At 40.0% G+C, this 13942-nt stretch overlaps 1 protein-coding gene across 11 annotated transcripts in view; it reads left to right on the top strand.

Annotated features, from left to right (window-relative positions):
• The window catches only part of CABIN1 (calcineurin binding protein 1), a 257074-nt gene that overhangs the window by 17106 nt on the left and 226026 nt on the right, over positions 1–13942 (top strand). For 7 of the 11 annotated variants that reach the window (XR_006416074.1, XM_044444094.1, XM_044444097.1 and 4 more), the window contains exons 5-6: positions 3556–3690; positions 6943–7123. The exons of 1 other annotated variant lie outside the window; for it this stretch is intronic. Coding sequence is in view for 8 of the 10 variants with exons in the window: in XM_044444094.1 (XP_044300029.1) it covers positions 3556–3690; positions 6943–7123 (316 nt within the window). In the remaining 2 variants the exon portion in view is untranslated. Of the gene's footprint in view, positions 1–3555; positions 3691–6942; positions 7124–13942 lie in introns of those variants that run through there. 3 more of the 11 variants (XM_044444099.1, XM_044444096.1, XM_044444101.1) reach the window with 3 other exon arrangements.

Raw genomic sequence — 13942 nt, 5'->3', positions numbered from 1 at the left:
TACAACACAATAAAATACAATACAATACAAAAATAACAATATAAAATTAAAATTAATAATATAAAATAAATAAAAAATATAAACGATATAAAAGAAGTTAGAAAAGTTATAAAAGAAAAGAAGTCGCCCTGGCCAGATAAATAAGTAAATATTGTTAACAATTAAAGTGACGTTTAAATAAAAAGGTCTTTACCGGATAGACCCTCCGTATCTGACGTTTCATAATGACGAGGTGGTCCTCCATATGGATCCTGCCTTCCTCTCTAAGGCCTTTTCTACCTTAAATCAAGAACTAGTGCTTCCAGCATTCTGTTCAACTCTGTCTACAAACATGAAAAGGTCTCTTCACACATTAGATGTCCAAAGAGTATTTTATCAAACCCATACAGAATCGATCTGGAAGTCTAAACATCTATGTATCAGATATGTAGACCATTCCAGTGACAAGCCGATTGGTCCACAATGCCTAGTGTACTGGATTGTCGAGACAATTAAGCTAGTGTACCAGTTAGCAAACCTGGACTTGCCAGACTGACCCAAAACCCAGGAAGAGAATGAATCAACTGCTTTACATGCAGGTATACCATTTACACCATCCACATTTGTCCACTATTACTGGCTTGATAAACAGGCCAGACAAGACTGTTCCTTTGGCCATGCTATTGTATCATTTATTATTATTATTATTATTATTATTATTATTATTATTATTATTATTACATTTCTATGCCGCCCCTTGCCGAAGCCTCGAGGTGGCTTACAACACAATAAAATACATTCAAATACAATAGAACATAATAAATTACCATTAAATATAAAAATACAAACAATACACTGAGTTTCAAACATAATAATATAAAATTAAAAATAACAGTATAAAATAAGTAAATAAATAATATAGGAGGAGAAAAGAGAAGGAAGAAGAAGTTGCCCTGGCCAGATCATATATTTTAACAATTAAAATGATGTTTAAATAAAAAGGTCTTTACCTGGCGCCAAAAAACCAGTAACGACGGTGCCAGGCGGACCTCTTTGGGGAGTGAATTCCATAGGTTGGGCGCCACCGCAGAGAAAGCCCTCCTCCGAGTACTTACTCTCCTAATTTCTTTCATGGAGGGTTCCCGGAGAAGGGACTCTCCCGCAGATCTCAAAGGGCGGTCGGGCATATACGGACGTAAGCGCTCGTTCAGGTAGCCCGGACCCAAGCCGTTTAGGGCTTTATAGGTCATAATCAACACCTTGAATTGGGCCCGGGCTTCAATGGGCAGCCAGTGAAGCTGACGGAGGACTGGAGTCATGTGAGCATAACGCCCCATCCCCGTCAGCAACCTGGCAGCTCTATTTTGCACCAATTGAAGTATTCGGACCGTCTTCAGGGGAAGCCCCACGTAAAGTGCGTTACAGAAGTCTAGGCGGGAAGTCATCAGCGCGTGTGTCACCATCGCCAGGCAGTCGAACTCCAGGTAGGGGCGCAGCTGATTAATCAGCCGAAGCTGAAGGAAGGCGCTCCTCGCCACCACTGTCACCTGAGCTTCCAAAGAAAGCTCCGGGTCGAGGAGTACTCCTAAGCTGCGGACCTTATCCCTAAGAGGGAGTGTTGCACCATTCAGGACCAGGTCAACTCCACCCTCTCCGAAGCCCGATCCGCCAACCAACAGGACCTCCGTCTTGTCTGGGTTGAGTTTCAGTTTATTGGCCCTCATCCATTCCATTACCTCGGCCAAGCACCGGTTCAGCACAGCCACTGCCTCACCTGGATTAGTGGAAAATGAGAGGTAGAGCTGGGTATCATCAGCGTATTGGTGATTCTGCAGCCCACACCTCCTGATGACCTCTCCCAGCGGTTTCATATAGATGTTAAATAGCAGAGGGGATAGAATGGAACCCTGTGGTACTCCATGGCATAGCTGCCATGGCGCAGAGACATGGTCCCCCAGCACAACCTTCTGGAATCGACCGTTGAGATAGGAGCGGAACCACTGCAAAGCAGTGCCTCCAACTCCCAATCCCGCTAGCCTATCCAGAAGGATACCATGGTCGATGGTATCGAAAGCCGCCAAGAGGTCCAGAAGAACCAACAGGGATGCACTCCCCCTGTCCTTCTCCCTGCACAGGTCATCGTACAGGGCGACCAAGGCAGATTCAGTACTGTACCCAGGTCTGAAGCCGGACTGAAAAGGATCCAGATAATCAGTTTCATCCAAGAGTGCTTGGAGTTGTCCCGCCACCACTCGCTCCAACACCTTGCCCAGAAACGGGATGTTGGCCACAGGTCTATAGTTAGTGGCCATCTCTGGATCCAGTGACGCTTTCTTCAGGACCGGTCGTCCACCCTTCAGTGATGACACCCCCCCAACACCTTTCATTGGTAAGCTTGCTAGTCACCCATATGTGTGATGCACAGAGACCACGAAGAAGAAAGTCAGATTGCCTACCTATAACTGTTGTTCTTCAAATGGTCATCTGTGCATTTTCACAACCCCCCTGCCAGCCCTATGTTGATATCGGTGGTCTTTTTTCTTACCTGCCCTTCACCTAGCAGTAGGAAAGTTAGGGTCTGAAGAGGGCAAATGTTGGTCTCCAAATGGACTGAGAAAATGGTAGGAGCCCACTTAATTATATAGCGGGGGAAGAGGGGCTTCCGCCAAAATCTCTAGGCTTAGCTAGAAGAATCTCCCTCAACATAAGCAGGTGCAGCACCCATATGTGTGAATGCATAGGTGACCACTCAAAAAATCACAGTTACAGGTAGGCAACCTGACTGTCCTTTGGGGTCCTTTAAAGGGAATAGATCTTGCTCTGCCTTCCACCCAGCCTGATTGGTGGTGTGAACGGAATACTCTCTCCCAAAAGTAACACTCACCAGTGCTTCTTTGCCAAATGTCTCTGAGCATACACGTGAAATGTTTCACCTTCTCTGGTCCCTGTCACCCAGAGCTGTGCTTATGAATCCTTCTGTGCCTGTCTTTGGAAAGAGGAGTGCTGTGGAACTGGGCAAGCCTGTGTTCCTCCCTCTAGGACCCCAGTTGGGCCACCCTCTGACTGTGACGACAGACTATCAGGTCCAGCTCCCCAGGAGGCTGGAGTTCTCCATCTGATAGACTTCCCATCTTTAAAACTCCCCCCTCAGAATGTTTTTGCTCTTCTTTGTTCCCAAGAGCATGTTGACTGGGCCCTCAGCTGCCCTTGAACCTAGCAGGCCCAGGTGGGTACCCAGGGCCTTGGATTGCAGCTGGAATTGAGCTCAGCAACCCTCTTGTTATCAAAGCCCAAGCTGTTAGCCTTTCCAGGATAGGCCAACTCCCCTTCATACATCTCATTCTCATAATATGAGCTGTCAGTCCTGCCAAAATGGTCAGCTTCTCATGCAAGCCTGGGAATCTTGCCAGAATGCACACGCATAACAGTTGGTACTTGTTTGTAGTTTACAATGGTATATCCTTTTGCCTTTTGGTGGTTTTGAACAATTTATGTTATTTGGTGAGTTTTTAATTGTACTTCATTATCAAAGAAGTCTCTATCTCCATATTGTTACTGTTCCTTAACATTTTTCAGGCAGTTCCATCTGGGGATGAGAGAGAGGGATTAAAACATCCAGGCTTAATGCTGAAATATTCTACTTACAAAAACTTAGCTCAGCTGGCTGCACAGCGAGATGACTTTGAGACAGCCATGGAGTTCTATTTGGAGGTACCTAGTTTCTTCATGTTCCCTTGGGCAGGTGTTCCCCTCTGTTATGTGCCTAATGACATAGCAAAGATGCAGTTATCTCATGGTGTGTCCCCTCATACATTGCTTGCTTGTTTTCATTCCTGACAAAACCAGCCATAGCTATGCCCCACTTTTACGTCATTTGCCCCTACTATATTTCTCATTCACTGTCTGTACAGCTATAGAATTACTGTCTATAGAACAGAACAGATGAGTAGTTAGGTAGCATGTAAACACAGAAACATAGTGAGTCAGATGGGGTCTCTTGGTCCATCTAGTCTGACCCCCGGTCCCAGTCAGCTCTGCTCATGTAATACCCAACATGTGCTTGTCCAGTCTTTCCTTGAACACCTTCGCTGATGGGGACCCAGCCACCTCTTGTGGAAGCCCATTCTATATCCTAGGGGCCCTGACCGTCCAGAAATACTTGCTGACATACAACCTGAAACCTGGTTCCTTGAGCTTTGCGCCATTGGACCATGTCCATTCCTCCACTGGAGGGGAGAACAGGTCACGATCCTCTACTGTGTGGAGAACCCCTTCATATCCCCTTTGAGTGTCCTTAGACTGAATAGATTCAGCTTCCTCAATTGCATTTTATATGTTATCCCTCCCCAATCCAGCTACCATCCCTGTGTTGCTATGCTGAACTGATTCTAGCCTAGCTATGTCTCTCTTACAGGGTGGAGCCCAGAATTGAACACAGTACTCTAGCTGTGAACACAACATAGTCTTTGTCATATCCTACCTAGAGGAGAATTCCGCAGACAAAGAAAGCCAGGGCAGTGAGCCCCAGCCACAATCAGACATGGGGTGGTGGCTGCAGATGACTGCCCTCCATTAGAAGAAAAGGAGCCAGGACCTTTAGGGACACCCCCTGTGGTTCCCCAAAGCAGGAGCCAGAGAGAGAAGGAGTTCATCACATACAAAGTAGAAGGAGTGCATGGCTTCAGCTTCGACAGAAATCCAAACACATTTTCTTAACATAAACAGGATACAAAAAAGGAGAAAAGTATATGTAAAATAAAGTAAAATAGAATAAAGTTGTCAAGGTATTTTAAACAAGTATAATCAATACTTTCAAGCCCACAAATTTCAAAGAGACCGAAAATATCTATCTTTTGGCACTCTATGGAAGTTCAGAAAAGAGGGAGTTGTTATTCTGTACACCAACAAATTTTCCAGTTGCTTTAAGTCAATTATAGATCCTCAACTATTTTTTAAAGAACCACCTTTTACACCCCATTAATTGTACTGAGTATAAGAGGATTTCCATTTGTCATTAAATTCTTCAAATGGTCTTCTGTTTACATAATTAATTGATTTTGCCACTCTGAAAGAGCAGTTGTCTGTGAAACAGCACACTGACTTAATTAGCCAACTGTGCTGAGTTATAGCTGACCATAAATTAGTTCAGGCAGAGCTGCTCTCTGTTGCAAACAATAAGTGGCATTATCTGTGTTCCTCAAGTTTGCTGATGTTAACCGGTATCTGGATTCCTGGCCTGTTTATTGAACATGCTTTCAGGCACCACCACCTGGTTTGGAGCTTTGGACATGAACTAACCATATTGCCTTGACTCCTTGCCAGAAACTGACAATTCTTGAGTAGGTAACACAACGATTAGGTTTTTGTGTATTCTGGGCAGTCTTATAGAATGGTACTAACACCTCTCTTGATCTGAACACCTCACTTCAGGCTATACATTCAAGGGTAGCATTCGCCTTCTTAGCCACTATGTCACACTGCTGGCTCATGTTTAACCTGCTATTGACAAGTACCCCGAGATCCCTTTCCTAACTGCTGCTCTCCAGCCATTTGTCTCCCATCCTATACCTATGGCATGTATTCCTGTCTCCCAAGTGTAAGACCTTGGACTTAGCCACATTGAATGCCATTCAGTTGTCCCCTGCCCACTTACTGATTATTATTAATTATTATCATACAGTCCCTCCAGATGCTTTTGGATCTAGAATACCTACTCCACAGTTGTGGCCACCACCTCCACTTTGGTACCATCTGTGAATTTGTTCAGCAGACTGGTTACTCCCTCCTCCAGGTCATTGATAAAAAGATTGAACAGAATCAGTCCCAGAACTGAGCCCTGGTGGATGCTGCTCATCATTGGTTGTCATCCTGATGATTCCCTGCTTGTCACCCTCTGCTTGTGGTCAGTCAGCCATGCCCTAATTCATGAGACAGTCCATCTGTCTATCCCAAATCTCATAAATTTCTCAATCTGGAGGCCCTGATAAACATGTTTAAGCACAATTCATGTATGTATTCCTAAAGGAGTATGATAATTGGTTTTGAAAATCTAAAACTTATTTTGAGATCCAGTGTGGTATGGTGGTTTGAGTGTTGGACTGGGTACCTAGGAGATCTGGGTTGTACTCCCTACTCAGTTCATTAAGCTCACTGGATAACTTTGGGTCTGTCAGTCAGTCACACCCTAATCTATCTCATAGGATTGCTTTTAGGGTAAAATGGTGCTATGTAAGCTGCCTTAGTTGCTCTGCAAGAGGAAAAAAGACAGGATATAAATTGAATGAACATTTAGAATAATAGAATAGAATTGAACCGGACAAGTTGGCCATGGAGTCAAGCTCATTGCAGGACTCCAAGTTAAAGTATCTCTGACAGATGGCTGTCCAGCTGCATCTTGAACATCTTCAATGTGGGAGGGCCCGCAACCTCCAGAGGACATTGGTTCTATTGCCTTATTGCTCGAACGGTCAGGAAGTTGTTCTTGATGTTCAGCTGGATTCTGGCTTCCTGTAGTTCTAGTTCTTCTCATTAATTTCTGTGGTTACAGTGAAAATCCTGACATATGGCTTATTAGAAATAGAGTGTTAAGCACACTTGGTGCACTCTGGAACTATTTGACACTGCACTAGAGCAGGGGTGCATAGCGTTTTTCTGTCAAGCATCATGTCCCCTGTGGTTTACTCAGTTGGGGACTGCATGCTGACAGTGGACAGGGCCAAAAGTGGCTCACTCCTTCACTCTCTTCCTGCTCCCACTTTTCCTCTCCACTGAGCAGGCTGCTGGGAAGGGGACAGATCCCTTGTGCCAGAGGTCTGGACTGACTGCTTGTGTGGAGCTTTGGAAATGAGACTGTAGGTTGCAGGTTGCCCACCCCGCACTAAACTGTTGTTCCAACGACCAGATTTAGTTGGTGCAACTTAGCACTATATGTGTGTGTCAAGCAAACTGTATTGTGCTTTCTAGGCGGTGATGCTAGACTCCACCGATGTCAACCTGTGGTATAAAATTGGTCATGTGGCACTTAGGCTTACCCGCCTGCCCCTGGCGCGGCATGCTTTTGAAGAAGGTCTGTCATGCAATCCAGATCATTGGCCTTGTTTAGACAATCTTATCACTGTCCTCTACACACTCAGCGACTATACAAGTAAGTTATTCTTTCATATGATTTTAATAAATGAACCTCATTGTATTGATAGCTACAAGCTCAGTTATGTTAGACCAAACTTGGAATCCAGATTAACCTTTTGGATGGAAGGCTCTAGAAACTAGCCTACCTACCTTTCCTGCTGCCATTGTGTCTTCAGTGTTTGCTTCTCTGAGGAGCTCTGTTTGTTTATGTGGTTAGGGGCATCTTCAGATAGAGTCCCAGGGTGGCCTTTGGGAACCCTTGAAAGCCTGCTGTGACTTATTTACAAATATTTATTTACTGCATTTCTAATCTACCCAATAAGTTATTTCTCTTGATGGAGATCAAGTAGCAAGGAACTTTGATAACTTTGACCTTTGGGTTTCAGCAAATGCTGGAACTGCTTTGTTCACCCTGGTGGATGACTTGAACTGGGATAAGCACAGGAGATGTGTGGCCCTACTAACTCTTCAGGGCTATTTGGGGCCAGGCATAGTGCCGTAGTATTTTCACTTCTATCTGGAACCAGGTTCCAAAAAGTGGTGCTGGAAAACTCTACATGATATCTCTGCCTCAGTCACATGCATTTGTACATGTGCATGAAACCACCTAAAGTCATCCAAAGTCTCTGAAAACTGGGTTTGTCAATGCATTACAGAAAGCTAATGACATCAAGCTCTATTTTTTTCCTCATTGGAGTCAGGTGGAGGGAAAGTGTTTCATATAAAGGGCTGGTTGAGGGAACTCGGCGCAGGCAAAATGAAGATTTTGCTGGTAGGTGATCCATCCATTCAAGAAGGTGGGGTTCAATCTGCTTTTGATAGTAGACTATTGTTAGATCCAGCCCTGCTTTTGGATTCCATCAAAAGTTTTTCACCAGCTTAGGTTTGTGCTGCAAATGTGAACCACTTGTGGACAGAACTGGTCTGTACAAAGTTATGTATTATATCCAGACTTGACTACTGCAGTGGGCTATATTCAGGTCTGTGCTTGAAGATCTGTTGGAAACCTTGTTGGTTCAAATGCAGGAAACCATTTGAAGAGGTAAATTATGGAGAAAGATTTCAAAACATTTTAAGGACCCTTGCAAGGTAGACCTGAGAAATGCTGTGATATATTGCTTTTGAAGTATTTTCAAATACTCTCCAGATATTTAGAAATGCTTCATGATTTATTAGAGACCACCTTATCAGTCCTTCATTCACCCTTTATAAGTGTTGGAAATTTTCATGAGTTTAATATAAGAAAATAGTCGACAATTTTAAGTTATTCTATTTAGAGTTATTTTATTTTATTTAAGGTTACTATGTTTCTGTTCCAAATTTTAGCTATTCCAAACATTAGTAACCACTGTATTTTTCCATGGAAAATGTTCATTATGCATTATTTTCATAAAAATGCATTAGTAACATGATGAGATACAAAACAATTCAAACCTAAAATAAAGCTGGAATTCACTTATTTTCAGATGACTACCTCTAGGAAGTGTGTGCATTTGCTCTTCAGGCATGCAAATGCTAGTATGAACAGTTTTAATTGCATTCCTGTATCACCCAGAGCTCTCCGTGTGGTTAACAGCAATTTATATAGTACAGTAAAACAGTACAAAATTTAAAACATTTTTTTAAATTGAGCAGCTACAAGTCATTTAGGAACTTATTTCCCAAAGCACCTCCCAAACTGCAGCTCTAATCTTGTTTTTCTTCCTGTGGGTTCTGGAGTAGAAGGAATGGCTTGCCCTCTATGGAAGAACATCCCAGCATCCCCAGTGCAGTGTTTCTTTTTAATGCTTTCATGTTTATACTGAAAACCTGAATGACCTGAGGGAAACCTTAGGCTGTAATGTTTGAAAGTATTTATGGATATTTCGGTGAAATTAATAATCAATTAAAGCATTGAAGTGTTCTTGAATATAACATTTAAACCACTCTATTCTTTTTTTTTCCTTATCAGATATTTTGGTTCAACTATTTCTAGCTGTTGATAAAACTTTTAAAAAATTGTTTAAATGATTTTCAATCTAAAATGCAACTAAAAAACCCACAACATTGAAAACCAAAAACATATAAAATTAAGAATACAAGTAAATTATTTCATAATACAGTGCCACCCACCACCAAGACCAATGATACATATTACAAGTTTTTTAAAAAAAAGATATTCAAACATTTCAGGACATTCGGCTCAAATTTTTCCCTCCGTTTAAGACATACTCAATAAATACATCCCAAGTACCATTAAACTTGTTTTACTTAATATGTCCTTTTCTCATTTTAATATTACATGTTAATTTGTTGTTAATAGCTATATTCCAAACTTCTGTAAACCGATCAGACAATTAGTATTCATTTTTATTTTCCAGTTCTTATCTATAATTAATCTTATTGGAGTTATTAAATTTGTTAGAAATTCTTTGCTATTCCAGCAGCATTTTTAAATCAAAATATTGAAAGTAATTCAATTTCAGGGCATATATCTATATTTAGACTTAATATTTTACTATAATCTTTATAAACCTCTTTCCAAAATTTTATTATGTATTCTCATTCCCACCACCTATAAAATATGTACCCACTTCACAACCACATCTCTAAAATAACAAATACTCCAATTTATGCAATTTACCTGTACAATTCAACTTCACTGGAGTTAGGTGCCATTTCCATACAATTTTGTAGTAATTTTCCTTTATTCTTACTGATACACATTTTAATATCCTCTTTGTCCGATTATTTTCCCAATCTTCATTACTGATATTCTTTCTCAAATCTGTTTCCCATGTTGCTTTAAGTGAATTATACTGATTCTGTTCTTCTAGTAATATCTTATAAATTGTACTTACTATCCCTTTCATCCATGTATTTTCATTCATTCATTCATTACATTTATACCCCTTCCTATCACTTAAAGTGCTCAGGACGGCTTACAAGATATATAAAGTACAATAAATATGTTGTTGTTAGTCGTGAAGTTAGTCGTGTCCGACCCATTGCAACCTCATGGACAACGCTCCTCCAGGCCTTCCTGTCCTCCGCCATCCCCCGGAGTCCACTTAAGCTCACACCAACTGCTTCAGTGACTCCATCTAGCCACCTCATTCTCTGCCATCCCCTTCTTTTGCTGTCAATTGATCCCAGCATTAGGCTCTTCTCCAGGGAGTCCTTCCTTCTCATTAGGTGGCCAAAGTATTGGAGTTTCATCTTCAGTATCTGGCCTTCTAAAGAGCAGTCAGGGTTGATCTCCTCTAGGACTGACTGGTTTGATCTCCTTGCAGTCCAAGGGACTCGCGGGAGTCTTCTCCAGCACCACAATTTAAAGGCCTCAATTCTTTGGCGATAAATATAAAACTATAAAACATTAATTATTAAAACAATATAAAACACATCACTATAGAAAACATGACTGTGAAAGGGAAACAAAAAAAATCCTAAAACATCTAAAAGCATTAATTGTTAAAATAATGATCGAATAAAAAGATCTTCACCTGGCGCTGCAAAGAATATAATGTTGGACCTCTCTGGGGAGCAGATTCCATAGTCTGGGCACCTCTGCAGAGAAGGCCCTCCTCCATACTTCCTTCAGAGAGGGTTCCCAGAGGAAGGACTCCCCCGCCAATCATAAAGGGTGTGAGGGCTTATATGGGAGGAGACATTCCTTCAGGTAGTCCTTTTCTATAATATTTTCATTTTTTTTTTACAATCCCTGCATCTATCTCTTTCCTTATCCATTCTTTAGTCCAGCTTTCTAACTGAATTATACCAAGTTATTTTCTTCTTATTCAATATTGCTTTTAACTCTCTTTGTTTATTCTTTTTTGCTAGCCAATCTTTTCATCTGTTTGTTTATTCCTTAATATTTCCCTAAAATCTCCCTTCTAATTCAGTAATTGGGCATAATGGTGAGATTGATGGCATAATTTTTTCCTTATACTTGTTTCAGATTTGTAATGTATTTTTAAGGAAATGATTTTCTACCTTTTTAATATTTTTATTTTCATATTTTAAAAATAAGATCCATCAAGGATCCTTCTAATTGGGAAGATTCTATTTTTAACGTATTGAGTTGTAATATAATATCTGGTGCCTCAATTGATTAGCTATTTAATATAACTTTACATTAGGGATTCTCTTTTTTTTTTAAAGCAAGTTTTATTATTATTTTTCTACCAACTAACAAAAAGAAACTAAAAACCATCAATCATCAGAAACATCAGACCTACTGGGTCAGCCCCCCATACTTTTTCTTATAGTAATCCATAAACATATTTAAATCTATGCATCGTCCCGTTTCTCTAGCCAATACTGAAAAGAGTTCCAAGTTTGATAGAAGTATGTAGCCTCTTTCGTCTTCAGAGACAAAGTCTTATCTGTCCATTTCGGCACAGTCCAAGATCTTTTTAAAAATCAGTTCATTGGTAGGTGGTTCTTCACTCCTCCAATGTTGGGCAAATGCAATCCTCGCTGCAGTAATTACATGAAGCATCAAATACAACATCAGGTACAATGCCTAATAAGAAAACTTCAGGTTTAAATATTAAAGGTTTTTGTAACATTCCCTCAAGCCATTAATGTATTTTAGCCCAGTATTTTTTTGCCTTATCACACGTCCACTACATATGATAAAAAGTACCCGGTTTATGTTTGCATTTCCAACATCCATTTGACATATTTGGAAATACCTTAGCTAATCTACTTGGTGATAGATACCATCTATAAAACATTTTATAAAGATTTTCTTTATATGAGGTTGCTAATGTTACTTTAATATTTCTTTCCCACAGCTTTTGCCATTTCTGTAGCTTAATATTATATCCAAGATTTTGTGTCCACATTACCATAATTTCCTTAACTTGTTCATCTTCAATTCTCATATCCAAAATTATACAGTCTTTTAATAATTTTCTCATCTGATTTTAAGATCACTTGGTCAAATGTTAACTCCTTATAAAAATCCCACATTTTATAATCTTTAACATATCTTGATTGTATTTGAACCTTATGCCACCAAGAGATATTAATTCTCTGCTCTTGTAGTTCTTGGTTCGGTTTCAATCCTCCATCATTATCCAGAATATCATCATATCTCACAATCATGTCAAAATTCAATGCATTTGGATATACAAGAGCTTCCATAGGTGAAAGCCATGTTGGTAATTTAGTGTAGTTTTGTCTTTAGTTTTTCCCACACCAACATTAATGACTTTCTAATATAATGATTTAAAAAACAACCATGTGCCCTACACTTCTCATACCACATATAAGCATGCCAACCCATTTGCAAATCATGCCCTTCAAGATAAAGGATTCTCTTATTTCTTAAAGTTATCCATTCTTTTAGCCATGTTAAGACAGAAACTTGATAGTACAACATCCAATCAGGAAGGCCAAAGCCCCCATTCCCTTTGGCCTCCTTGAAGCATTTTTAATTTAATCCTTGGTTTCTTTTTCTATACAAATCTCGAAATTTGGGTGTTTAGAGCATCAAAAAAATTTTTTTTTCAATATTTATGGGAATTGTTTGAAATAAAATGAATATATTACCAAAGTTTTTATTTTCAACTATTGCTATTCTTCCCAACAACAATAGTTGCAAATTAGCCAATTTTTCCAGGTCACTCTTAATTTCCTTAAGTAGTTTATCATAATTATCTTCTTTCAATGTAGTACATTTAGCTGTAAGGAAAATTCCCAAATATTTAACCTTTTTAACAATTTGAAGATCTACTTGTTTCATCAGAGTTTTTCTCTGCTCCAATGTGAGATTTTTCACTAGCAATTTTGTCTTTTCTCTTATTTATTTTCATCCTGGTAACTTCACCATACTCTTCTATCTTTTGTAGAAGCTTAGACATTGTTACCAAGGGTTCCTCAAGAATAAAAACTAAATCATTTGCAAATGCTTTTAGTTTATAGCTTTCATCTGTAATTCTAGCACCTTTAATATCCATATCTTCTCTAATACTTCTGTTTAGCACTTCTAAAATCAATATAAATAACAATGTGATAAAGGACATCCTTGTCTTGTGCCCTTTTGAATATCTATAATATTTGTAAGTTCTCCATTAAGTATAATCCTGGCAGTCTATTTTTGATAAATGCTTGATATTGCATTAATAAATTTTTCACCAAATTCCATTTGTGCAAGTTGTTGTTTCATGAATTGCCAGTTAACATTGTCAAAGGCCTTCTGTGCATCCAAGAAAAACAATGCCATTGGTTTTTCAGAGTGAACCTCATAATACTCTAAAACAGAGGTCTCAAACTCGTGGCCCGCAGGCCAATTGCCGGGACGGGCGGGGCATGGGGGAGGGGCCCTGCGGCCTTCAAAGCGTCGGCGGCACCCGGGCCGGCCGTGGGATGAGTGGCCCTCCACCACCGCGGTGGTGGAATACTTGATGCGGCCCAGCCTCACCCAGACTCTACTTCCAGCGGCCTCTGGGTAAGTTGCGTTTGATACCCCTGCTCTAAAATATCCAAACTAAATCTCATATTATTCCTCATTTGTCTTTTAGGTAAAAAGCCATTTTGATCTGAATATATAAAGTCTGTTAAATACTTCTTCAGTCTTTCTGCCATTACAGAGGCAAAGATTTTGTAATCCACATTTAGAAGTGCTATAGGTCTATAATTCTGAATCTGTGTCAAGTCCATATCTTCTTTCGGTATTAAGGCAATATTTGCCTCGGTTCAGGTATTCGGTATTTTAGCATCTGACAATACTGCGTTACATATATCCTTAAAAGGCATAGACAAGATTCCTTCAAAAGCTTTTGGGGTTTTGTTCTTTTATCTCTTGATAGCCTCAGTTACTTCTGTCATTGTTATTTCCTCATTTAAT

Source organism: Varanus komodoensis, unplaced genomic scaffold (genome assembly GCF_004798865.1).
Source record: "Varanus komodoensis strain SLA01 unplaced genomic scaffold, ASM479886v1 scaffold44_1, whole genome shotgun sequence".
Lineage (NCBI taxonomy): Eukaryota > Metazoa > Chordata > Lepidosauria > Squamata > Varanidae > Varanus > Varanus komodoensis.
Note: the sequence above shows the minus strand (reverse complement) of the source record. Positions and strands in the feature narration are given on the sequence as shown.